Raw genomic sequence first — 26,226 nt, 5'->3', positions numbered from 1 at the left:
GTCTGTTCGTGTTTAGTGTCTGTTGGTATGTTAGTGTCTGTTGGTGTGTTCGTGTCTGTTGGTGTGTTCGTGTCTGTTGGTGTGTTAGTGTCTGTTGGTATGTTAGTGTCTGTTGGTATGTTAATGTCTGTTGGTGTGTTTGTGTCTGTTGGTATGTTAGTGTCTGTTGGTGTGTTAGTGTCTGTTGGTGTTTTAGTGTCTGTTGGTGTGTTGATGTCTGTTGGTGTGTTGGTGTCTGTTTGTGTGTTAGTGTCTGTTGGTGTCTTAGTGTCTGTTGGTGTGTTGATGTCTGTTGGTGTGTTGATGTCTGTTGGTGTGTTGATGTCTGTTGGTGTGTTGGTGTCTGTTTGTGTTTAGTGTTTGTTGGTATGTTAGTGTCTGTTGGTGTGTTAATGTCTGTTGGTGTGTTTGTGTCTGTTGGTATGTTAGTGTCTGTTGGTGTGTTAGTGTCTGTTGGTGTCTTAGTGTCTGTTGGTGTGTTGATGTCTGTTGGTGTGTTGATGTCTGTTGGTGTGTTGATGTCTGTTGGTGTGTTGGTGTCTGTTTGTGTTTAGTGTTTGTTGGTATGTTAGTGTCTGTTGGTGTGTTAGTGTCTGTTGGTATGTTAGTGTCTCTTGGTATGTAAATGTCTGTTGGTGTCTATTGGTGTCTGTTGGTGTGTTGGTGTCTGTTAGTGTGTGGGTCTCCCAGCAGGCACGCTATGCTGCTGGTCACAGTCCGACTCTCCTCTCTTGATGGCAGCTTTACGCTCTCCGCCCACTGTATTGATTAACTGTAGCTGGCTGACAGTGGCCAGGCTGGCCAGAGTGGGCTGTGTAGGCAGGGTGGGCAGATAGGAGGACAGGAGGACAGGCTCAGTGCAGCTGATGAACTGCTTCTGAACAGGAAATACAGTCCAGACTGGACAGGACTGAAGGCTGGCCTCTCTCTCTCTCTGTCTCTCTCTCTATATCTGGCCAGGTGGCTCTGTCTGTTGTATATACAGTATATTCAGTTAGTGAGGTCACTGTAAAACACTTAAACACTTCCCAACGTGTCACAGTCGAGCCAGACTTACCCAGAATAAGACCAGAGCTGACTTGAGTAAGATATGAATAAAGTAAGACTCCTTCCTCAGAACAGAGAGATGATTTTTCAGTTGTATGACTCTCCATGATGGCAGGGTTGAATAATCTGAATGACTTCAGAATGGAGAGTGTGTTTCAGTATAAAGAAATCCTGGTCCTATTGATCCCGTGGTATCAGTGATCTTTCGCTTGTATGTGTGAGCTTTTCCATACACCTATATAATATACAACGGTAGCATACTACTCTATCTCTATGACCTGTGTAATGTAGAAATGATTCAAATTGAAATTGAACAGACCAGTAACCTGTGTATTAACCCTTTCCTCTTCTGCTAGCTCTAGTGGAGGACCTCCTGAGGACCCCTGTGGTACGAGTGGCAGGTGCCGACTGGTCGTCATGGGAGACGTGGTCCGCCTGCTCCCAGGACTGTGCCAAAGGGTACCGCACCCGCAAGCGCACCTGTACCACCCCAGAGGGCAAGGCTGCCCCGCCAGCCTGCAGGGGCTCACCCGTGGAGTACCAGGACTGCAACTCTCAGGCCTGCCAAGGTAAAGGGGAAGGGAACATGCACACACACACACAACATACACACACACACACACACTTCCGTAACTATACATCAATGACCTCCAGTTGTGGTTAGCATAATACACACATTAAAACACACCACCAGGGAGAGAGCTGTATGCTGATGCTAGTCCTGTAAAGTTATGCTGAGGGGACCATTACTTCCATTAGCTAATGAAACAGAACCAAGGACTCCTTGGTTACAGTAGCTGAGTCTTTGTAGCGTTGAAACTAAAGCTTCTCATCATCCCTTAATCATGCCGTTGGTCTGCTTTAACCAGTAGTAACTCCACCAAGCTCTGCTCTTAACACTCATGTAGATGGGATGTGGACTGGCTATATTCATGTTGTATGGTTGGTGCATCACTTATGATCATCCCTTGAGTGTATCATTTAGTAATGGTCATTGGCTGTGTGTGTCAATCTATTCTCTTATGTCTATATACTCAACTCTTAATTAACCTGACCTAAATTACTTGGTCTGTAATTTCTCTCTCTCTCTGTCTGTCTGTCTGATAGTTGGATATTATGTGACTGAGGGAGGGAGGGCGCGTGCGAGAGAGGGAGAGAAGTCCTTGATTGAGAGACAGAAAAAGACAGAGAGAGAGAGTGAGGGAGGGAGAGAGAGCGGTCCTTGACTGATAGACAGAGGAAGACAGAGAGGGAGGGAGAGGTACCTGATTTACAGAGGCAGAGCAAGACTGACAGAAAGAGACAGTGAGACTGAGAGACAGTGAGACCGCGAGACTGAGAGACAGTGAGACAGTGAGACTGAGAGACCGCGAGACTGAGAGACCGAGAGACAGTGAGACCGCGAGACCGCGAGACCGTGAGACCGTGAAATTGACAGATGGAGTGGCAAGGTAGAAGAAAATAGATTTTCACAAGATTGGGAGATGGTGAAGAGTGAGAGATGGTGAAGAGTGAGAGATGGTGAAGAGATGGTAAAGAAGACATGGTAAAGAGAGGTAAAGAGTGATGGTAAAGTGAGAGATGGTGAAGAGATGGTAAAGAGTGAGAGATGGTAAAGAGTGAGAGATGGTGAAGAGTGAGAGATGGTGAAGAGTGGTGAAGAGTGAGAGATTGTGAAGAGTGAGAGATGGTGAAGAGTGAGAGATGGTGAAGAGTGAGAGATGGTGAAGAGTGAGAGATGGTGAAGAGTGAGAGATGGTGAAGAGTGAGAGATGGTGAAGAGTGTTACAGAGAATGGGCTATAAGGAGAAGCCATCTTTATTTTGCAAGCCTTCTGTTTGCTGGTTTCTTTCTTTATATTCCTCTTTCCCCAAAATGTCTTTCCCAGTCCCATCACCATGCAGCACTCAGAGGGGCCAGACAGACAGCCAGAGGAGTGTGAGGCAACCAAAGCATTCAGGTCCCAGTTCACTCTCCCTACTGTCTAATCCACTGAAGTAAATGGAGTTTTCTAGAGCACGGGCGATGGGGGCGAGGACGGCATTACAGCCCTGGCTTCTCTCACCACTCACCTCCATCTCTCTCTGTCAAATGCATTCTTTACTGTCTCGCTTCCCTCATTGTTCACACTCTCAGCTCAAACACTCTCATTCAGATGGGCATGCTGAAAGTACCTGTTCAATGGGGTGGCAGGTAGCCTAGTGGTTAGAGTGTTGGGCCAGTAACCAAAAGGTTGCTGGATTGAATCCCCGAGCTGACAAGGTAAAAATCTGTCGTTCTGCCCCTGAACAAGGCAGTTAACCCACTGTTCCCCGGTAGCTGTCATTGTAAATAAGAATTTGTTCTTAACTGACTTGCCTAGTTAATTAAAAACAAATGTGAGTGAAATGACAACACACTTAATATAGCAAGTCTTTATAGAGGGGTTAAGCATAGCAGAGTTATTCTTAGGCATGAAAAGTGCCGTGTAGGGACAATGGACAGCAGTGGAGTTTTTTAATTAGACAATCTATCTGGTCCTCTGGGTAGACTTTGGTTGTGTTTATTGCAGCTACAAGAGGATAACATTTATTATGTTTATTTTTGCCTAGTTAGTGATGAGAGAGATAGATATCTGACCTTGCTTACATGTTTATGTCTTTGCGTGTGTGTGTGTCTTTTTGTGTGTGTGTGTGTTCCTGTCCAGTGAGTGGAGCCTGGTCGTGTTGGTCGTCCTGGTCTCAGTGTTCAGTCCCCTGTGGTGGAGGGCACTACCAGCGTACCCGCTCCTGTAACAACCCCAGCCCTGGCAACGGAGGAGATATCTGTATTGGTCTACACACTGAGGAAGCGCTGTGCAACACACACACCTGTGATGGTAAGGCACACACACACACACATCACACACATCACACCCAACACCACCCCAACACATCCATCAGAGTCACAGGCTTCCCTGTCCTTTACATCAGGACGATCATTACCTCTAATCAATACATTACAACTAGTCTATCATGATAATTACTTACTGATCAATACTGTGCCAATCAACACCTTGTTATGTCGCTCCAGAGAGGGCTGTGATGGAGTCCCCGGCCTGTCTGATGCTTTCCTTTTGCAGCCTCAGTGCCAGCCTTGTGGTGGTGCAGACCGGTGGTGTGCCTTTTGGCCCAATATTGTGTGATGATGGGATCTGATACAGTGGGGCAAAAAAGTATTTAGTCAGCCAATTGTGCAAGTTCTCCCACTTAAAAAGATGAGAGAGGCCTGTAATTGTCATCATAGGTACACTTCAACTATGATGAGAAAACATTCCAGAAAATCACATTGTAGGATTTTTAATGAATTAATTTGCAAATTATGGTGGAAAATAAGTATTTGGTCAATAACAAAAGTTTATCTCAATACTTTGTTATATACCCTTTGTTGGCAATGACAGAGGTCAAACATTTTCTGTAAGTCTTTACAAGGTTTTCACACACTGTTGCTGGTATTTTGGCCCATTTCTCCATGCAGATCTCCTCTAGAGTAGTGATGTTTTGGGGCTGTTGCTGGGCAACACGGACTTTCAACTCCCTCCAAAGATTTTCTATGGGGTTGAGATCTGGAGACTGGCTAGGCCACTCCAGGACCTTGAAATGCTTCATACGAAGCCACTCCTTCATTTCCCAGGCGGTGTGTTTGGGATCATTGTCATGCTGAAAGACCCAGCCACGTTTCAGCTTCAATGATTTTGCTGATGGAAGGAGGTTTTCACTCAATCTCACGATACATGGCCCCATTCATTCTTTCCTTTACATGGATCAGTCGTCCTGGTCCCTTTGCAGAAAAACAGCCCCAAAGCATGATGTTTCCACCCCCATGCTTCACAGTAGGTATGGTGTTCTTTGGATGCAACTCAGCATTCTTTGTCCTCCAAACACGACGAGTTGAGTTTTTACCAAAAAGTTATATTTTGGTTTCGTCTGACCATATGACATTCTCCCAATCTCCTTCTGGATCATCCAAATGCTCTCTAGCAAACTTCAGACGGGCCTGGACATGTACTGGCTTAAGCAGGGGGACACGTCTGGCACTGCAGGATTTGAGTCCCTGGCGGCGTAGTGTGTTACTGATGGTAGGCTTTGTTACTTTGGTCCCAGCTCTCTGCAGGTGATTCACTAGGTCCCCCTGTGTGGTTCTGGGATTTTTGCTCACCATTCCTGTGGTCATTTTGACCCCACCGGGTGAGATCTTGCGTGGAGCCCCAGATCGAGGGAGATTATCAGTGGTCTTGTATGTCTTCCATTTCCTAATAATTGCTCCCACAGTTGATTTCTTCAAACCAAGCTGCTTACCTATTGCAGATTCAGTCTTCCCAGCCTGGTGCAGGTCTACAATTTTGTCTCTGGTGTCCTTTGACAGCTCTTTGGTCTTGGCCATAGTGGAGTTTGGAGTGTGACTGTTTGAGGTTGTGGACAGGTGTCTTTTGTACTGATAACAAGTTCAAACAGGTGCCATTAATACAGGTAACGAGTGGAGGACAGAGGAACCTCTTAAAGAAGAAGTTACAGGTCTGTGAGACCTAGAAATCTTGCTTGTTTGTAGGTGACCAAATACTTATTTTCCACCATAATTTACAAATAATTTTATAAAAAATCCTTCAATGTGATTTTCTGGATTTTTTTCCACATTTTGTCTGTCATAGTTGAAGTGTACCTATGATGAAAATTACAGGCCTCTCATCTTTTTAAGTGTGAGAACTTGCACAATTGGTGGCTGACTAAATACTTTTTTGCCCCACTGTACTTATACTGTATGTGTAACCAGGCCCTCTGATCTGTGCATCCCTCTGTGTAGTCTCTTCTCCCAATAGGACACTGTCATTCGTATGTGTGATTCTGAGCTAGCTAATCCTGGCCTGGGTAGAAAGTTACTCTCAGACGTGTCTCTGAATAAGCCCACAGCCCTAATGAGACACCATTTCTAAAGAGTTTCTCTTTTGGTTTATCTGATTCCTAATCTATTCTTTATTTCCTGGAATTTGCTAGCCAGTTCAAATATTGCTTCTGTTGCTGCTGCGGCGTGTGGCCGTGTGTGTGTGTGAAATGCGTTCGAAATGTGTGTGTGTGCCTACCCAGCTGCCTGTGGTTGTGTCCACAATTTACCATGCTAATGACATGGCCATTTCATTTGTCTCCGGCTACGGTACATTTACTGACAAGCAGGACATTGGTCATCTATGCACAGATCCCTGCTCACTTCCCGACAGATGCAGTGCACCTCCAATTAGCCAAAAGGCCTTGTGTCTGTCAGTCCCCGGACTATCTGATGTCCCTTTCAGAGGTGGCTTGACTAAAGAGATTGTGCTAACTAATGGAGGACAGGTGTGTTTGTGCTTTTGTGTTTGTGTGTGTGTGACTGTTATTACAGTGAATGTTAATAGAGGTGCCTCAGGGTTTTATTTCTGCCATGATCCAATTCTACAGCTCAGACGCATTGGTTTGGTTGAGTGACGTAAATAAATGAATGAAATGAATGAAGCAATTATAGTAAGAGGGCTGGTTTGCTGCGTTATTAAACATAATTGTAATATTATGCAACAGTACGGTGTCCATATTAGGAAAGGCTCAGAGTCACAAGGCCACCAACTCCTTTTAGACTCTGAGCCTGTCCTAATATGGATGCCATCCTAATATGGACACCGTACCGTGGGGGTTATATTCTGTTGTTCTACCAACACAAGTTGTGGGAGATCAAAGAGCAGATGGAGCAGCTTCAACAGCCAGTGACTGTGTCTCTGACTGATACGAGAGGTAAACAGAATGGCTGCAGTCATAGAGCCTTATATATGTACAGTTTCTTTGGACTAATGGGTTTTGTCATTATGTGTTGGGAAACCGGGATTGGATCCTTTCTGTTTAGTGTATTCAAGTGCCTGCCGGCCGGGAAACATGACAGGCACTTGGCTCTGGACACAAAAATCTCAGCTATGCACTAAACAAACTATGGGTTTGCTTACTCAATACAGTTTACCTCACAAACGTTTGGGTCTGTTTGTATATGGCTAAGGTTGTTTGTGGCTGTGCTGTGGTGGGGCTAGTTTGTTTGTTTGTCTCATGCTCTTGGGTGGGCATGTTGGGTTCCAGCCATTCTAAGACTGCAGCAGTTACTTCAACTCAGGGTGAGTCCATGATCATTTGTCTGTGTACTGACAGTCACAGTGTGTGTGTGTGTGTGTGTGTGTGCAGGCGGCTGGATGGCCTGGTCTCTGTGGTCAGTGTGTGACAATGCAGGGCTGCAGGTACGCAGCAGGGTCTGTGGAGCTCAAGGCTCATCCCCCTGTGTGGGAAACAACACCGAGCACAGGGACTGCAATGAGATCCCAGGTGAGTCAGACACACCTTCATCATCATTATCATCATCATCGTCGTCGTTATCATCATTATGTAACATTGACACACACTGAAATGAGCCGTGTCATCACACGCCAGTTTTCTAGAATAAGCCATTTCCTGGTCTAAAAATCATGTTAAATTGAACGTGCTTTTAAATCCATTAGTGTCCGAGAAACTGCCCCATATACTATCAAACTCCTTCAATCCCCACCAGACAGAGGCCTTGCCCATCTGCTATCTTAATTAGTGTTAATCTCAGTAAATCAGGCTTCTCTGACTGCTCCTCTGATGTCTCTGTCTGTTAAGTCTTCTTCCTTTATTTTTGCTGTAGTCGTAGTGATCTTTCAGGGCCTGGCTGCCAGAGACAAGACAAGATAGACCCACTAGCCCAGAATACCAAGTGAATTAAATCAAGGCTTCTCAAAATTAATATTAATGTGTCACAACACCAAGGATGCATCCCGAATGGCCCCCTATTCCCTATATAGTGCACTACTTTTGACCAGAGCCCTGTGCCCTGATCAAAAGTAGTACACTATATAGGGAATAGGGGTGGCATTTGGGATGCAGACCAAATCACATCTAATTTATTGCAATTTTGGATGAGGCGATAGAAATCGTAAGGTCACTGGGATTGCGTGTGACACTGCCTGGGGGAAAATTGCCCCAAATTTAATCATTGGATTGTTGCGTCTCAATTAAAAACACACTCTTCCCTCCCTCTCTCCCACTACCTTCCTGATGAATTAGTGGAAGGCAGACGTGGTTTAACTTTAAATGATTGGCTTTACTTTGATTAAATGATTGGCTCAGGCTACACAACATTCAACATTCAAGACATTTACAACATTCCACTGGAGAAATGATTCATTGATTTGTGTTTCATGATGTTTGTTTGTGCTGTATGTACCGTATACAATATTTCATCTTCCAGTTAAAATGAAAGTCTACTCTGGTGTCTTGGGGTGATTCCAGCTGGTCTGTGGGTGGTAAGAATCTGCATGTGCTGGTAGCTGACTGTGTGTCTGTCTCTGCATGTCTGTCTGTCTGTCTGTCTGTCTGTGTGTGTGTGTTGTGTTGCAGTGATTCTCCCTGCGTCTGGCTTTGATAAGGACCAGCAATGCGGAGGTAAGTGGATTGACAACTATCTACGTGTGTGCATGTGTGATCGTTTGTGGGGGGGTTGGAGGTAGGGGGGGTGTAGGGATAGAGCTAAATAATTAGTTGTGAAAGCTGCCACTACAGTGCCTTCAGAGAGTATTCATACCCTTTGACTTACTCCACATTTTGTTGTGTTACAGCCTGAATTCAAAATGGATTACATAAAAAAAAATCCTCATCAATCTACACACAATACCCCATAATGACAAAGTGAAAACATGTTTTTAGGAATGTTAGCAAATGTATAGCTAATTTACATGTGTATTTTGTAGAAGCAGCTTTGGCAGCGATTACAGCTATGAGTCTTTCTTGGTAAGTCTTAGGGTTGTATCACATTTCAGGTAAGACCCAAATGTAGACTGTGTTGAAGTAACAAACAGGAGACAAAAGACTGTGACACATGGATTTACATCTAGACACATGAAAAGTAGGAAGTATACAGAGGCTATGGGACAACAGAGGACGAACAGCAAAGGGGCTAATGATTTTGGAGAAGGGGGGAAAGGTCTCAGCTTCCGAGGGTGTAGCCGCGGGGCTATCGCGGCATGCCAGCACATCCGGCTTAACATCCTTGGGTACCAGGTCGGTGTTGTGGAAGTGAAATGGCCTGTGCCTTACTGAACCCCTCCCGGAGGTCCTGGTACTCCGCGGGAATGGCACAGAGGTTTGGGGCTATTTCCAAGCACCCACCCAGGAATACGTCCCGGGGCAGGCAGAAATGATTTCAGGCAATGATTGTGGCAGAACGGGCTCCAGCTCATGATGGCACCAGTAGACCAGTCAATCGAGGGATTGTGTCGCTGGAGCCAAGAGAATCCCAATACCACAAGAACCGGTGGACACTCAATTAGCAAGAATTGGATCGTCTCGCTGTGGTTCCCTGACACTTGTAGGTTGATGGGGGTGGTATGGTGGGTGACCCAGCCTATAGAGCGCCCTTCCAGCACTCTAACATCCATGAGAATGGAGAGGGGATGTCCAGCTTGGACGCCAGGGTAACATCCATAAGACTGAAATTGTCCCCTGCGTCGATGAGTATCTGGAGAGACTTGGACTGGTTTCCCCACAGAAGGGTGGCATGGAGAAGGAGGCGAGTAAGGGAGGAAGCAACATTATCCTTAAGACCCACCATAATACTCATTCCTACCAATGAGCTAGGTCTCTTGAAGGGACAGGTAGCCACATAATGACCGGCAGTCTCGCAATACAGACAACACTGGGTGTTAAGTCTGCGTACATGTTCGGCTAGAGACAGCCTAGCCCTGCCAAACTGCATCGGCTCGGGAAGAGGCAAATTGGCTCTTGGAGGAACTTGGGTAAGCTCGGATCCTCTCTGGGACGAAGACGCCGAGGACTTCCGGAGTTCATCAGATGCAAGGTGGGATCCTTGAGTGAGTGATTGCGACCTTAATCAGACCTCTTCTCCCTCCTGCTTTCCCGTAGCTGACCATCGATCAGGACATAAAACAATTATGTCCAGCAAGCCATTCTAGTCTAGCTTTTCCTGCATGGGACTCCAAGAGCTAAGGAGTGTTTTTTAAGGAGAGAGGCCAGTGGCGCACTGGTGCTTGCGTATTGCGCAAGAGACAGAGGCTATAAGTTAGATGCCTATTATGCATAACCCATCATTAATTAGCTAAATATAGGGCTAATACTGCATTGAATGTATTACCTGAAAGAGGCTAGAACATATATACAGTGCATACAGTAAGTATTCAGACCCCTTCCCTTTTTCCACATTTTGTTACGTTACAGCCTTATTCTAAAATTGATTTAATTAAAAATGTTCTTCATCAGTCTACACACAATATCCCATAATGACAAAGCATAAACAGGTTTTTAGACATTTTTGCAAATGTATTAAAAATAAAAAACAGATACCTTATTTACATAAGTATTCAGACCTTTTGCTATGAGACTTGAAAATGAGCTCAGGTGCATCTTGTCTCCATTGATCATCCTTGAGATGTTTCTACAACTTCATTGGAGTCCAACTGTGGTAAATTCAGTCCTCTGTAAACTGGTCGTCTCTGTATACCTGTCGCAAGACCCACTGGTTGATGCTTATTTATAAAACCCTCTTAGGCCTCACTCCCCCCTATCTGAGAAATCTACTGCAGCCCTCATCCTCCACATACAACACCCGTTCTTCCAGTCTCATTCTGTTAAAGGTCTCGAAAGCACACGCATCCCTGGGTCACTCCTCTTTTCAGTTCGCTGCAGCTAGCGACTGGAACGAGCTGCAACAAACACTCAAACGGGATAGTTTTATCTCAATCTCTTCATTCAAAGACTCAATCATGGAAATCTTACTGACAGTTGTGGCTGCTTCATGTGATGTATTGTTGTCTCTACCTTCTTGCCCTTTGTGCTGTTATCTGTGCCCAATAATGTTTATACCATGTTTTATGTTGCTACCGTGTTGTTATTATGTTGTGTTGCTACCATGCTGTGTTGTCATGTGTTGCTGCCTTGGTGTGTTGTTGTCTCAGGTCTTTCTTTATGTAGTGTTGTGTTGTCTCTCTTGTTGTGATGTGTCTTTTGTCCTATATTTATATTTTATTTCTTTTTAATCCCAGGCCCCCGTCCCCGCAGGAGGCCTTTTGCTTTTTGGTAGGCTGTCATTGTAAATAAGAATATGTTCTTAACTGACTTGCCTATTTAAATAAAGGTTAAATAAATACAAATATTATTTGGAAAGGCACACACCTGTCTATAAAAGGTTTCACAGTTGACAGTGCATGTCAAGAGCAAAAACCAAGCTATGAGTTCAAAATAATTGTACATAGAGCTCAGAGACAGGATTGTGCAGCATTGAATGTCCCCAAGAATGTAGTGGTCTCAATCATTCATAAATGGAAGACGTTTGGAACCATCAAGACTCTTCCTAGAGCTGGCTGCCCAGCCAAACTGAGCAATCAGGAGAGAATTGCCTTGGTCAGGGAGGTAAACAAAAACTCGATGGTCACTCTGACAGAGCTCCAGAGTTCCTCTGTGTAGATGGGAGAATCTTCCAGAAGGACAACCATCTCTGCAACACTCCACTAATCAGGCCTATATGGTAGAGTGACCAGACTGAAGCCACTCCTCATAAAGGGCACATGATAGCCCGCTTGGATGAAAAGATTGCGAGAGAGTGCCCACATGGGCACTGATTTAAAACAATGATATTGGAGTGATAGGCTGTTTTAAAACTCTGCAGCTGCAAAAAATAATATATATATCTTTACAATTACAAAACATGATGACCCTCGAAAGCCAGATGGAGATGGGTAAATTAAATGCTCATTCTGGCTTTATGTGACTACCCCATAGACTATTTTGCAGAAAATGTAGGCCTACAGTACCTGTCACAAGAGACAAAGTTACCATGATGAGATGATATTGTAGGTTTACATGCACTGTGAACTGAGCTCCATACAGAGGTGGGCTGTCTTGTCCCCACCCTGAGCATTGATGATTCATCATGCAGAGGCAGTTGAGAAGACAGATTTAGACATCACATATTATTTAACGCTTCCATTTCACATAATGCTGTTCATTTAAAGAATTTATTATCATTTACCGGTTTCTCACAGTTCTTCATCCCGGGAAAAATGTGTCGTTTTGGGTGGTAAATATCTGTAACCGAGTTCCCGCCATTCAACCCTAGTAAAGTATAAGAGCTTTCCACACACACCTGGATTGTGCAACATTTGTCCATTATTCTTTTTAAAATTCTTAAAGTTGGCGGTGACGCAACTTAGGAAATGGCTGCCTAGTTTTTCGTACTGCACATCGGTTGGGTATTTCCCCCCCCTAAATTCAAGTATTTACTCTGAGCATTATAATAACTTACGCAAAATGGAAAAGGGGAAAATAAGAAAAGATCACGGAGCTACAACAACAGCCCGTAGCAAGACAGCAGAAGATATAATCGTCGATGAACCCGAGATAGCTAATGCTAGCGCAAATAATATAGCAGCCGCAAAAGAGCCCTCATTTCGTGAAGTGATGAAGGAGGAATTGCGCGAGGCGCTCACAGGCTTACAAGAGGAACTTCGAGAAGATGTAAGAAAATAACTAAATTAGTTCAAGAATGACATTAACCAGAAACTGGAAGAAAACAAATTAGAACTTCACAGCATATCTACAAGAATGGGGGAAGCAGAACAGCGCATTGGGGAAACGGACACATGGACCTCCGCAGTCAAGGAAATACTTGAACAGTCACTGAAAAGCCAACACGCACTACAGGCAAAAGTGACAGAACTCAAAGGTTTCTCACGTCGAAACAACATTAGACTTTATAACATAGTAGAGGGCGCAGAAAAAGACTCTATGCCCAACTTCGTAGAGGACCTATTCAAGGGCATACTTGAAGACGACACTGACCTGGGAATCGAGAGAGCACACCGAGCCCTGGCCTCAAACCCCCCAGCGGTGCCCCACCAAAAATGTGGGTATTTCTGGAAAATGGCCCGGTTACATACGAGCATGCAGACGAGGCGGCTGAAGTCAAGGGGCTTCCCAGTGGAGTATACCGCCAGGAGAAAGGCGACATCACCAACGGAAAGACACGAGCAAGATCTCCCATGGATCATTGTTGACAAGCAGGGTCTTGGATAAAGAGGGAAACCATCTCAGCGAGAGGACGTTCACATCCGATAGAGACTCAAGCATTTCCCATGGGAAGATGTAAGACACTGAATCGGATTTAACCAAATTAATAGTTACCGCGAGCTGTTAAGACTTTGGGTTGTTACGGTTGACATTATAATAGGTAAAATATATCCCATATTTTCTCCCAATGCTGAACAAGGGTGAGTAGCCAAAAGCATGTGTTCTTTACGAACACACTAAGTAGCGTCACGTTAATAACATATATATTAGCTAAGGATTAATGACACATTGACAACGGGGCGACAGAAGGGCATATCAAGGGGAGGATTCATGATATGCACGCATGACCGATTATAGTTTTCACTTGTAATTAACCGATGTGTATAAGTGACTAAATAGGCGCCCTTATTATTTTCGGTTCCACCAGGTCTTGTTTGTGACTACATCACGCATTTTCATATCTGAGCAGGGGCCCATCCTGCGGACAGGCTCGTTTTTTATTTTTTTACCTTTATTTAACTAGGCAAGTCAGTTAAGAACAAATTCTTATTTTCAATGACGGCCTAGGAACAGTGGGTTAACTGCCTGTTCAGGGGCAGAATGACAGATTTGTACCTTGTCAGCTCGGGGATTTGAACTTGCAACCTTTCGGTTAGTAGTCCAACGCTCAAACCACTAGGCTACCCTGCCACCCCTCATCTCCTCAAACCCCAGAGGCAAGAAACAGTCCTCTGACATGGGAGTCCAAATACCAAAATATTTTCCCACTTTGGTTTACTTTATTACTGTTCTTGATTTTTCGTTCATTTGTAGGTTCATGATAAGCAGGCAGATATGGTGCACAGTTTTTATTTATTTATATCGATGCATCATCGGGAATTTAAGGTCATAAGTCTCAATGTAAATGGACTGGGGAGTGCCATCAAGAGAAGTAAGGCAATAGCAACGATGAAACGGGATAGGGTTGACATACTATTCTGGCAGGAAACTCACTTATCCACACCTGAACACGAGAAACTCAAGAAAATAGGATATAGGAACACTTTTTTTCTTACAAAATGGGTAGAAGGGGAGTTGCAATCTTGATCCCAAATTCAGTTCATTTTGAGTTTATGTCAGAAATAAAAGACAAGGAGGGTAGATTTATACTTGTTAAATGTAAACTGGATAACAAGGAAGTTACATTATTTAATGTATACGCACCCCCAGGGAGTGACATGGTCTTCTACGGGAAGGTGTTTGATTTAATTGCCACAGAAACCACTGGCACTCTTATCTGTGGAGGGGACTTTAACACAATTCTAAACTCAAAATTGGACAGAACAAACCAAAATAGGAAAATGAGCCTAGTTTCTCAAAAATATCAATAGAATACTGCAGGATCTAGGACTGCTCGATGTATGGCGTGACACCCACAAGACCGATAAAGAATATACTTTTTACTCAGCCCACACTGAATACTCCAGGTTAGACTACTTTTTTATGTACAGTACAGATAGACATGGGCTTAAGGATTGTAGGATCGGGCAGAGCGACTTATCAGATCATAATGGAGTTTACCTAACTCTACACCTTGGTAGCAAACCAAGAAATACTATATGGAGACTTAATACAAGCATGCTGAATGATCCAGCATTCAAGGAATCAATAAAGACAGAATTGAACATCTATTTGGAGAATAATGATAATGGGGAAGTATCTCCTGCTATATTGTGGGATGCAGCTAAGGCGGTTATTAGAGGGAAGATCATAGCCACATCATCTCTCAAGAAAAAGATTAAAGCACAGAAACTGCTGAAATTACAGGAAACCCAGGAATGATCTCATGGTCAACACAAAGACCATCTTATATTACGAGAGATTCAAAAGCTAAAACAGGAAATTGACCAGATTTATAGAGAAGAAGTAGAGAAAAAGCTAGGTTCCTGAAACAAGGATATTATGAAGCTCAAAGGCAACCAAATTACTAGCATGGAGACTCAGGAAACAACAAGCACAGAATACCATTTTCAAAATAAAAGACCCCAAAACAAAAAAGATCACATGCAAATTAGATTAAATACAGAATGCATTTGAATCATGTTACACAAATCTGTACAAGCAACCAGAGAAGGCAGATGCACAGACATTAGAGCACTTTTTGAACTCACTTGATCTCCCCTCAATTGGGACAGAGCAACATGATAGACTAACTTTAGAAATATCCACCGAAGAAATTAATAAAGCAATATCTCAACAAAAAGTCAACAAGTCTCCAGGCACTGATGACTTCCCTTCAGAATGGTTCAAGACCTTCAGAGAACAATTAACAATTTGTTCTGTTATTCCTTAAAGACCCAGATTGATGGATGATTTACAAACATTTGGAACATATTCAGGGTATGTGCTCAATGTACACAAGACCCGAGCCCTAGTTTATAATTATACCCCACAGGAAGAGTAGGTATAACTTCACCTGGACCTCTTCATCCATTAAATAGCTGGGAGTAAACTTACCAAAAGATACACCCAAACTTTATGACATGAATTACGATCACATCAACAAGAAAATATATGATGACCTGGACAGGTGGAATTCACTTCCCTTAGATCTTAGTAGTAGAATTGAAACAATCAAAATGAACATCCTGCCAAGGTTACTGTATTTGTTCCAATCACTGCCCATAGAAATCCCACCTAAACAGTTTAGGGAATGGGATAAACAGATATCAAGGTTTATCTGGGACAGTAAGAGACCAAGAACTAGATATACGACATTACAGTTACCAAACAACTGTGGGGGTATGGCCTTACCAAACCTAAAAGAGTATTATGTGTCAGCCCAATTGAGACCTCTGGTGTGTTGGTGCAATTCAGAATACGAATCCAAATGGAAAGACATCGAGACTACTTTGACAGAGATACACATACAGCCAGTTTTGGGAAATAAGGACATGGTAAAATACATATACAATAGACAAAATCAGTGGATTAATTTCTCTCTGAAGACATGGTTTAGGGTAGTTAAGCAAAATAATTTAGACAGAGAGATCAAACTGCTGAGTTGGCCCGCATTCGACCCCAGCTTCATCCCTGCAACTCAGGACAGCAGGTTTAAACAATGGACGCAGAAAGGCATCACATCATTCAGTACAATTATAAGGAATGAGAACCTAGATAACTTCCAGGACCTAAGTAAAAAAACATGGCTTGGATAAACAAGATTTTTACAGATATCTACAAGTTCGACACTATTTCTTAAGGGAGATAAAAGTGACTGACCCTCGAGCACCTCCAAAATTAATCCAAGTATTCACTAACGCATACAACTTGGGGAGTAACAAAAAATTTCAAATCTCTACTTGGGTATTCAATCCTCAAAGAAACATTCTAGAAATTATACTAAAAAGAAATGGGAGGAGGAACTTAACATTGAAATAACTGATGAAACATGGTTGAACATATTAGAGACTCAACAAAGCTCCAGCAACTCAAGGTCATGGAGAGAATTCTGTTGGAAGAATGTTATACATTTCTTCATAACACATAAACTGAAATCAAAACAGACTGGCTCACTACACCCTTGTTGGAGAGAATGCGGTCTATTGAGGGCGGACCACTCTCATATCTTCTGGACTTGCCCCACAATTGAAACTTACTGGGGAGAAATAAGATCTAACGTTGGAAAAAATAATGTGATTTGACATAGAACAAACATTCATTTCTTTGTACATGGGAAATACCTGATAACTTACACAATAGAGAAAAGTACCTCTTGAAGGTCCTTCTGGCAGCCAGTAAAAAGGCTATCACTAGGAAATGGCTCCAAAAAGACCCTCCCACAGTGACACAATGGATAGACATTGTAGAAGAAATACACCACATGGAGCGTATGACCTTTGCTTTAAGAACTCAACGGGAGAGAGGTCAAGAATACTGGGAAAAATGGGTTTCGTACATGGAAAAGGTCTAATTCAAAGATGTCAATGTAACTAATATGATGATATGATGATGAAGGTATGAAGTGCACTGTAACTGCCAGATCTTTTTTTTGTTCTTTTATTTGACTTTATTTGTACTTTCTTTGTGTTCCGACAATAAAAACTAAGTATAAAAATAAATAAAAATCTTAAAGTTCTGTCAAATTGGTTGTTGATCATTGCTAGACAACCATTTTCAGGTCTTGCCATAGAATTTCAAGTAAATCTTAGTCAAAATTGTTAATCGGCCACTCAGGAACATTGTCTAGCACTGTCGTCTTGGTAAGCAACTCCAGTGTAGATTTGGCCTTGTCTTTTAGGTTATTTCCCTGCTGAAAGGTGAATACATCTCCCAGTGGAAAGCAGACTGAACTAGCTTTTTCTATAGGATTTTGACTGTGTTCATAGCTCCATTCGGTTTCTTATTTATCCTGAAAAAAAACCCAGTCCTTAACAATTACAAGCATACCCATAACATGATGCAGTCATCCCTTTGCTTTAAAATATGGAGTGGTACTCAGTAATATCTTGTATTGGATTTGCCATAAACATAACACTTTGCATTCAGGACCAAAGTTAATTGCTTTGCTACATTTTTTGCAGTATTACTTCAGGATGGGGGAGCTGCGAAAAAGAGACGGCTATCGGTCCACTAATACAGGACTCATAAAGGCCCAGTGCACTACTTTTGTGAGAAAAAAAAATGTCCGCGCTACAGACTGAAATATTTGTCTGCTAGTACAGGACTTTTGTGAAAAAGCACCCTCAGTTCCCCTACTTCCCACCGCTATGCAAACAGGGTGCTTGTTTTGGAATATTTCTTATTCTGTATTGTTCAGTAATTACAATGTTGTTGATCCACCCTCAGCTTTCTCCTATAACAGCCATTCAACTCTGTAACTGTTTTAAAGTCATCATTTGGCTCATGGTGAAATTCCTGAGCGGTTTCCTTCCTATCTAGTAACGGAGTTTGGAAGGACACCTGTATGTTTGTAGTGAATGGGTGTATTGACACACCATCCAAAGTGTAATTAATAACTTCACCATGCTCAAAGGAATATTACATTTTTCACCCATCTACCAATAAGTGCCCTTCTTTGTGAGGCATTGAAAAACCTCCCTGGTCTTTGTGGTTGAATCTGTGTTTGAAATTCACTGCTTGGCCGAGGGAACTTACAGATAATTGTATGTGTGGGGTACAGAGATGATGTAGTCATTCAAAAATCATGTTAAACACTATTATTACACACCGATTGAGTCAATGCAACTTATTATGTGACTTGTTTAAGCAAATGCTTTTATTTAGGCTTGCCATAACAAAGGGGTTGAATACTTATTGACTCAAGATGTTTCAGCTTTTCATATTGAATAAAAAATACATTATGGGTTATTGTGTTTAGGCCAGTGACAAGAAAATCCAAATTTAATCCATTTTAAATTCAGGCTGGAGCACAACAAAATGTGTGAAAAGTCTAGGGGTGTGAATACTTTCTGAAGGCTGCTGCTGGACAAAATCAGGATGGCACAAGCCTTTGAACCAATCATTAGATGGGGAATATGCATTATGGGGGATGGCCATTAGAATGAGGTGTAGGTAGCCTTCTGGGAATGGTAATGTTTTGAAAAGGTTGTGCCGCCACACCATTAGATATTTTCCAGGAAGATGCCAGGGAAACTGAGAGCTTGGTGCCCTTCAATAAACCAACATTTTGCTAGCCTGGTCACCGATCTGTTTGTGCTGTCTTGCCAACTCCTGTGGCTTTTGAATGACCATAGGAGTTGGCAAGACAGCACAAACAGATTATCGACCAGGCTACTGAAGTAGCGCTTGTTGCCCCTGAATGAACCACCATTTTACTGCAATATAATAGCTGGTGGAGGACAGAAAGAGAGAAAACGACAGATTACAGGCATAGATAAGAGAACCAAACATCCTGACTGATCTCCTACCATCTGTCGGCTTTGTTGTGTCTTCCCAGCATTCACCTCGCTGCACCTGATAGCCACAGGCGTGTCCTGTTTCCTGGGGGCGGGCCTTCTGTCCTTTCTGGCCTACGTGTATAGCCAGCGCTTCCACAAGCCCTCGCAGGAATCCGCCGTCATACACCCCACCACGCCCAACCACCTCAACTACAAGGGCAACACTACACCAAAAAACGAGAAGTACACGCCCATGGAGTTCAAGGTATTGTCACAGGTATTCAAGGATTCTCACACACGTAGACACGGACGCACGCATGCAGACACGTACTCGCATACCCACACCATGAAACACCATTTTCTACGTAGCACAACGATTAGGTAACACCAGTCATTCATTTGATTTTGACAGGAGATTCCATATGCATAGGTTTATTTCATTACATTAACTACTGTACAGGGAATAGAGATATGGTGGGAGCTCAGAACATATATTTCTTATTTCTCTTCACCTGGTTTCCTTACTCCACTTTCTGTTCACAGTCTCAGTCCTTATTAATGGCCCTCATTAGCCTGTTATACCCATGGACTCCCACTGCTGTTTATAATGCTGGACCCAGCATCTTTTGAGGAATGTAACACCTGTGTGTGCCTGTGAGCCACGGTCCGATCTCATTGATCTGTCCCACAATGGCATTGCCCTCCCTGCATGTGGCAGGGTTAGCCCTAGGACCGACGTTGTATCATGATCCACCTAGTATTCATACTGTTTTTGCAGCATTATGCGACAGGTAGCCTAGTAGTTAGCCCGTTGGACTAGTAACCGAAAGATTGCAAGATTGAATCCCAGAGGTAAAAATCTGTCGTTCTGCCCCTGAACAAGGCAGTTAACCCACTGTTCCTAGGCTGTCATTGAAAATAAGAATTTGTTCTTAACTGACTTGCCTAGTTAAATAAATGTACATTTAAAAAAATGATATTGCCCCATAATTAGTCAAGTACTATGCTAGGACGCTCTTTATCTCAGGTGACGGTTGCTGCTTCTCAGGGTGGAACCTGATTATTTTCTGAAGGTGTTAGCCACTAGCTGGCTGAGTGATGTGTTTGTGGCTGAGTGAGGCTGGGTACTCAGGCTGGGCCCTAATTATGAGAGTCATACGTTGAGAGCAGGGTCTCATTAGGTTAATAACCAGACCAGGCAGGTTACATACTACAGGTGGTTAGTTAGCTATTTGCCTGGCATCCTCATGGATTTCTCTAAGTTTCACCATTGAGTGCAGCTTTCAGTCTGGTTTAACCAGGCTACCTAGCTAGATCCACTGGCTCAACCTGAGAACTACTGCTGTTATTATTGCTTTCGCCATTACATTATGCGGTTGTTTCTTCACAGGCCCTCACCACCCAACGTTGTTGTGCATTTCACTGATTCTGTAAACCATTTACAGAGCCGTGTTTGGCCTGGCTGTTAACATAAATGACATTACTCAGCAGCCCTCCGTAAAGTGTTCCCTTCATCGGCACATTGTGGCTTCTAGCTACCATGACCTGCCTCTAAAGTGCAAGTGTATTAAATTAAGTGTGTCCCAAATGGGACCTAATTTCCTATATAGTACACTCATTTCCCTATGGGCCCTGGTAGTGCAGTATAAAGGGAATAGGGTGCCATTTGGGATACAAACTAAATGTTTTTGTATTTCGTTTTTTGGAGCCGCCTACTGTAATTTATTCATGCCTCTCATATTTGTTCATTGATTACGCTTGATGTTTGGCTGCTAAATCATATTTGTTGAAGGGTTGTACCTTACTTAGAAATCCACTTACAGTACCCAGCACTGTTGCCCACTTTTCAACCTGTAAGAGTCTAATATATTGATATTGCTCCTGTCTGAGTCGTTGGTAAACTAACCCATCTGTTACAGCACTGGTATAAAACTCTTATGTCTCTGTTATAACACTGTTATGACTGTTTTCTCTACTCTTCCCACCTCACCCAGAAAAACACTTTACTAAACAGTACGTACCTTTTCAACTGATCAGTGTTTTTTGTCTAATTTTGTAGCCACTGTCACCTGTTATGACACTGTCTTCTCTCCTCCCCCAGACTCTGAACAAGAATAACCTGCTCCCAGATGAGAGGTCTAACTTCTACCCAACGCCCCTGCAGCAGACTAACATGTACACCACCACCTACTACCCCACAGCGCTGGGCAAATATGACTACAACAGGCCTGACTCCTCCCCTTCCCCCTGCAGGACCTATAACAACAGCTGAGACACCCCGCCCCCACCCCCATGGCCCCCGGCACCGTCCACCCAGACTGAACTGAACTCCACCCCAATCACAATGGTGACAGATGGAATGGTGACTGAACCCATCCATTTTTGCTCCCCTCTCCTTTATCCCATGGTATCTACCAAATGGTGAGGGGGATGTAAGGGTATATCTGGAACATACCATCAGCACTCTGTAGAGGTGCTGATGCCTCCATTAGACTCGCTAAGTAGAGCCAGGAATTTGATCATAGTTTGGGTTATATTTTGGGGGGTGTGAGTACTGGATATCACAGTGTCAACGTAGTGCTTCGGTGGAGAGATAAACGATGAACTCTGTAAGACACTATAAGCTACAGTATGGAGTTGAACTACTTATCCCTGTGGAACTTGACAACCTGAGCACCTTACTGTAGGTGTTGTGTTGCTATCCAGAGAGGCTAGAGTTGGCCATAGGAGAAAACTCTCTTCCCTGGTCTGTCAGGTCACCTCTATGATTGAGTCTCTTTTTTTATTTTTTATTTTTTTTTGACTCCCTTTTTCTCCCCAATTTTCAATCTTGTCTCATCGCTGCAACTCCCCAACGGGCTCGGGAGAGGCAAAGGTTGAGTCATGCATCCTCCAAAACATGACCAGCCTAACCGCGCTCCTTAACACCACCACTAGCTTCACCTGGAGGCCAGCCACACCAATGTGTCAGAGGAAACACTGTTCAACTGGGGAACGGGGTCAGCCTGCGGGAACCTGGCCTTCCACAAGGAGTTGCTTGAGCGCGATGAGCCAAGTAAAGCCCCGTCGTCCAAACCCTCCCCTAACCCGGATGACGCTGGCCAATTGTGCGCCATCATATGGGACACCTGGGCCAACAACAAAAGCAGTTACCTAGAACAACCCTACCAGCACATATCATTATGTCTGTCCTTCAATATGGTGGATGCGAATCGGGAGGGAACAAAAAAAAGAACTAAATTAATTCAAGAGATGAAGAGATCAATATCAGTTCTATTGTGTTTGGAGGTGGATGGATGCACTCAGGTCACCTCGCCTCATCAAATGACACGAGGAGGACAAGTACCTGGGACCTCAGCTCTGCTGTGGCGCCATGTTTTTGGGTAGTACTATGGGACCAGGGGAACAGAGGCACATCCAGGAATGGCAGCGTGTGATCTGTTATAGGAAAAGTGCCTACACTAGACCACATAGATACAGACATACTCACTGCTGGAGAGAATCTCTATTTGCTTATGTCTAAACAAGGCCCACACCTCAGGCTGGCTGTGTTATGTACTGTATCGGTATGTTCACAAAGGCAATGTTTCCCAGGGAATGATCTGAACATGGGCTAGAGAGATGAGGTGTCTGACTGAAATACAGTGGGAATCATCCAGCTTTGGGATGCTTTGGGTATACAATAGAGAGGATCATGTGGAGTCAAATTTGACTTTCTATCACTTCTTTTTTATGATGATATAAAGACTTTTGGAAGGAATTCCCTTGGTTCTAGAATGGAATGGATGTATTCTACTGAGTACTATACCTACCTACCGCTCAGTGGTCATATTAAATATGGCCAGTGTGCAGAACTGGACTGCAACCGATTTTATATGATATCATACAATATCATACAATGTGGGATAAAAAAGATAGTAGCGGGGCATTTTTTTATGAGGGAGGTTATTTGTTTGATGTTCAAGAGAGCAGTAGGATAGGAGGAAATATTTTATTTCACAAATAAGGGATAGCTGATTCACTTGAGTTTCTCATCGGTTTCACACCACAACATATAAAAAAAATCACAGCAGCTTAGTAGCCAATAGGTGTCTGACAAATGAAAGGAGAATGTTGCTTTATTACAATCACATCTTTATTTTTGAAGGCATGTTATAGAAGGGTCCAGACCTTTTTAGTTGTTGTTGCAATTTCACTTGTTTTTGAGAAACATACCCCAACCAGCGAGTCACAACCTCCTCCTCGTTGTGCAGTACGGGAGCTCTGAAAAAACATGAACAAATGCTCCAAAAACACTCAAATCCTTTTAGAAACGGAAAACCTTCAGTATAGTGATGCAGGTCTTTAGATATTGTACACGTGAAATTGGGTCATTCCGAACTTTATCCACAACATTATATTCCATTTTGTGCAACTCAAGCTGTTTCCCCTATCCAGCTGTTCCATTCTCCTAGTGGCCTGCTGCTAAAATGGACGGAGAGGTATCATTTGAGTTGCAACAAAATGGAATATAACGTTGCGGATAAAGTTCGGAATGGCACAATTTCATGTGTACAACATCTAAAGACCTGCATCACTATACTGCGAGGGTTCTTGTTTCAAAAAAATATTTTTGGAGCATTTGTTGATGTTTTTTCAGAGCCCCGTACTGCACAACAAGGATGAGGAAAAGTTAATTAAAATAAAATAAAAAGTGAAATTGCAAAAATAAGTGTCTGCACCCTTGTATAATACTCCAATTCAGTACATATAAAATTGAGATTTGGTTGTAAAAACACACACTATTCTCCTTTAAGATTTTACAAAAATAAAATAATGTAGAAGCAAATATTCAGACTGACTGTAGCGAATATCAATGTGTCCCTCTCTTTACAATGCTAAATCATGCTTAAAATGCTTTGGTATGAGATTATTGGTGTGTGTGTTCGTGTGCGTGTGTTTGCATGTGTGTGTGTGTGTGTGTGTGTGTGTGTGTGTGTGTGTGTGTGTGCGCGCGCATGTTGGCGTGTGTGTGTGTTTGCTTGCTACGTATGTGTATGCCTGTGAGAGTGAATGAGGAGAGGAACAGACAACTGTATGTATTTTGTACAATGTAAATGTAATTCTTTCTTACATATGACTGTGTATATAATGGGATCTGTAAAGGGGTATGTGCATTTTTTCCACACATTATGATGATAGCACTCCTAATGTTCCACTGGGTTTCCATATGTTCCATGTATAAGATGATAATCATTGTAAGTTAACGAGAGCTGCGCAGTTCTCATAAGGAAACACTATTTATAGTGAAGCTTGGATCATAAAGGGCATTTCAGAAACAGAACTGAGCTATATTTTATTATTATGTCCGCTGTTAAAATGAATGCTAATTTAACAGCAATACTTTCAGTTCCACTCATAGAAATGGTATGATTCTATTCTATCGTTCTAATTCTATAGTTCCATTATATGCACGAGAGCTCTATCTGTACATAAGAGACAGCCTTCGATCTGCAGAGCATTAATGACATCTAAAGGTTAGTATAATGTAAATGTATATTGTTGTATAGCTAACACTGTTTTTAAAAAAAAGCCTTAGTTGAAAAAATAAAATAAAAAGTGCAGCAGCTATGTACTCACCAACCATGGGGTTTGTAAGGGGATAGAGTTTGTCAATGTGACTGGTTGACTACGGCCTGAACAACTTCTCCAGCTGTTTTGTAACTTTCTATAGATATACAGTTTGTCCAGATCCTATGTAGTATCTTAATCCCCGTTTATACCTGGTGCTAACATACATGCCTTGTCCTGATTGTGTCCACATCCTGATTGTGCCAACATATGCAGACAGGTATAGATGATCAAATGACACATTATGATCTGATTGTGATTAGATCTTACTGACCACCTCCGGAGGTAGTCAGGTACTCATTCTGTCTGGCTATCTCACAAGTCTCTGGACAGTGAAACCATTTAAATCATAATTATATTGCCTTCTAAAAGAATTGACGTGTCTTAAAATAAATAAATAAATATTATTTTGAAAGAAATCCATCAAATAATTTTCATACAGTGAGGGACCATGAAATCTGGTCACAGTGCAGACACGGTGGATGAATAAGGCTGCGTTTAGACAGACTGGCTGTCTGACTGGCTGTCTGACTGGCTGTCTGACTGGCTGTCTGTCCAAACGCAGCCTTATTCATCAACCGTGATACGGATTTAGTTTTTTTACAAAAAATGTTCACCAGGTATAAATAAGGGTTTAGAGTAACAAAGACAGTCTGTCCTTTTAGAAGCACTCGTGCCATTTTAATACAAAATATCACCACAACAGTTTAAAAAACATAAACATTTTAAATGAACAAGAACAAGACACAGAAAATGGTGAGTAGTGTATTGTAACAGTATTACCATAGTCCATTGACTAGATCAAAGTAATTCAGCTGTTTAGAGGATTTACAGCAACCCCTCCACCCAGTGGTTTTCCTTTTCCCCACTTGCCTGACCCACATTTCTGGGTTTGTGATTGGCTCCCCCTAAATGATGACTCCCTTTGATTGTCTTCCTCTGGCCCTGTAGTAATTTTTGATTGGGCAAGCTGGATGTCACATTGTGAATCTTTGTCCCCTGATTGGCTCGGTGCCCTTCTATGCAACTGACCTGGTGGTACTATTAGATATGTGATGTAGACTGTAATCACTGCCTTTTAGACACTGTGAATTTTTTGGTACTCTATATTTTTGTATATTGTACATTATAAAGGATAATAAACCTTGATGCCAACATGGCATGTGTGTGAACTCCATCATTCCATCAGGTCACTCCAATGCCTCTGCAAGTTACGCTATACGGTATGTACAGGTATCACCTGAAATTGACAACACATCATCCCTATCATTTTATACCTAAACTTCCCTCACGCTGAAAGTATCCATATACTGTATGTAGACTACAGTACTGTGCTTGGCAGGGCTGAAATCAATCTGACACCCACCCCACTCAGGTACAGTGCTTCCTCATTTGGCTGGGGTGCTGCCCTGGCTGTGCCTCTCCATTACCCAGAGAAGCATAGGACTAATGAGAGTGTCTTTATTGATGAATGCAGCAATTGCATTAATCACCTCATCTGCTGAGCTGACCCACAGGCATGGACATGATGGAGTGTGATCATGGTGTGATGGGAAAGCTGGCTCACCATC

General features: G+C 42.8%; 1 protein-coding gene across 4 annotated transcripts in view; it reads left to right on the top strand.

The window, feature by feature from the left end:
* Window positions 1-25,815, top strand: part of sema5ba (sema domain, seven thrombospondin repeats (type 1 and type 1-like), transmembrane domain (TM) and short cytoplasmic domain, (semaphorin) 5Ba) — a 200,155-nt gene extending 174,340 nt beyond the window's left edge. For 2 of the 4 annotated variants that reach the window (XM_064944475.1, XM_064944474.1), the window contains 6 exons: window positions 1,404-1,616; window positions 3,734-3,904; window positions 7,257-7,394; window positions 8,487-8,531; window positions 19,105-19,322; window positions 21,147-25,815. In XM_064944475.1, coding sequence (XP_064800547.1) covers window positions 1,404-1,616; window positions 3,734-3,904; window positions 7,257-7,394; window positions 8,487-8,531; window positions 19,105-19,322; window positions 21,147-21,317 — 956 coding nt within the window. In that variant the 3' untranslated portion in view covers window positions 21,318-25,815. The remainder of the gene's footprint in view (window positions 1-1,403; window positions 1,617-3,733; window positions 3,905-7,256; window positions 7,395-8,486; window positions 8,532-19,104; window positions 19,323-21,146) is intronic. The other 2 variants (XM_064944476.1, XM_064944477.1) reach the window with 2 other exon arrangements.
* The last annotated feature ends 411 nt before the right edge of the window (window positions 25,816-26,226 follow it).

Source organism: Oncorhynchus masou, chromosome 29 (genome assembly GCF_036934945.1).
Source record: "Oncorhynchus masou masou isolate Uvic2021 chromosome 29, UVic_Omas_1.1, whole genome shotgun sequence".
In the NCBI taxonomy this organism is placed as follows: domain Eukaryota; kingdom Metazoa; phylum Chordata; class Actinopteri; order Salmoniformes; family Salmonidae; genus Oncorhynchus; species Oncorhynchus masou.
The sequence above is the reverse complement of the archived record's forward strand: the minus strand, read 5'-3'. Positions and strand labels throughout refer to the sequence as shown.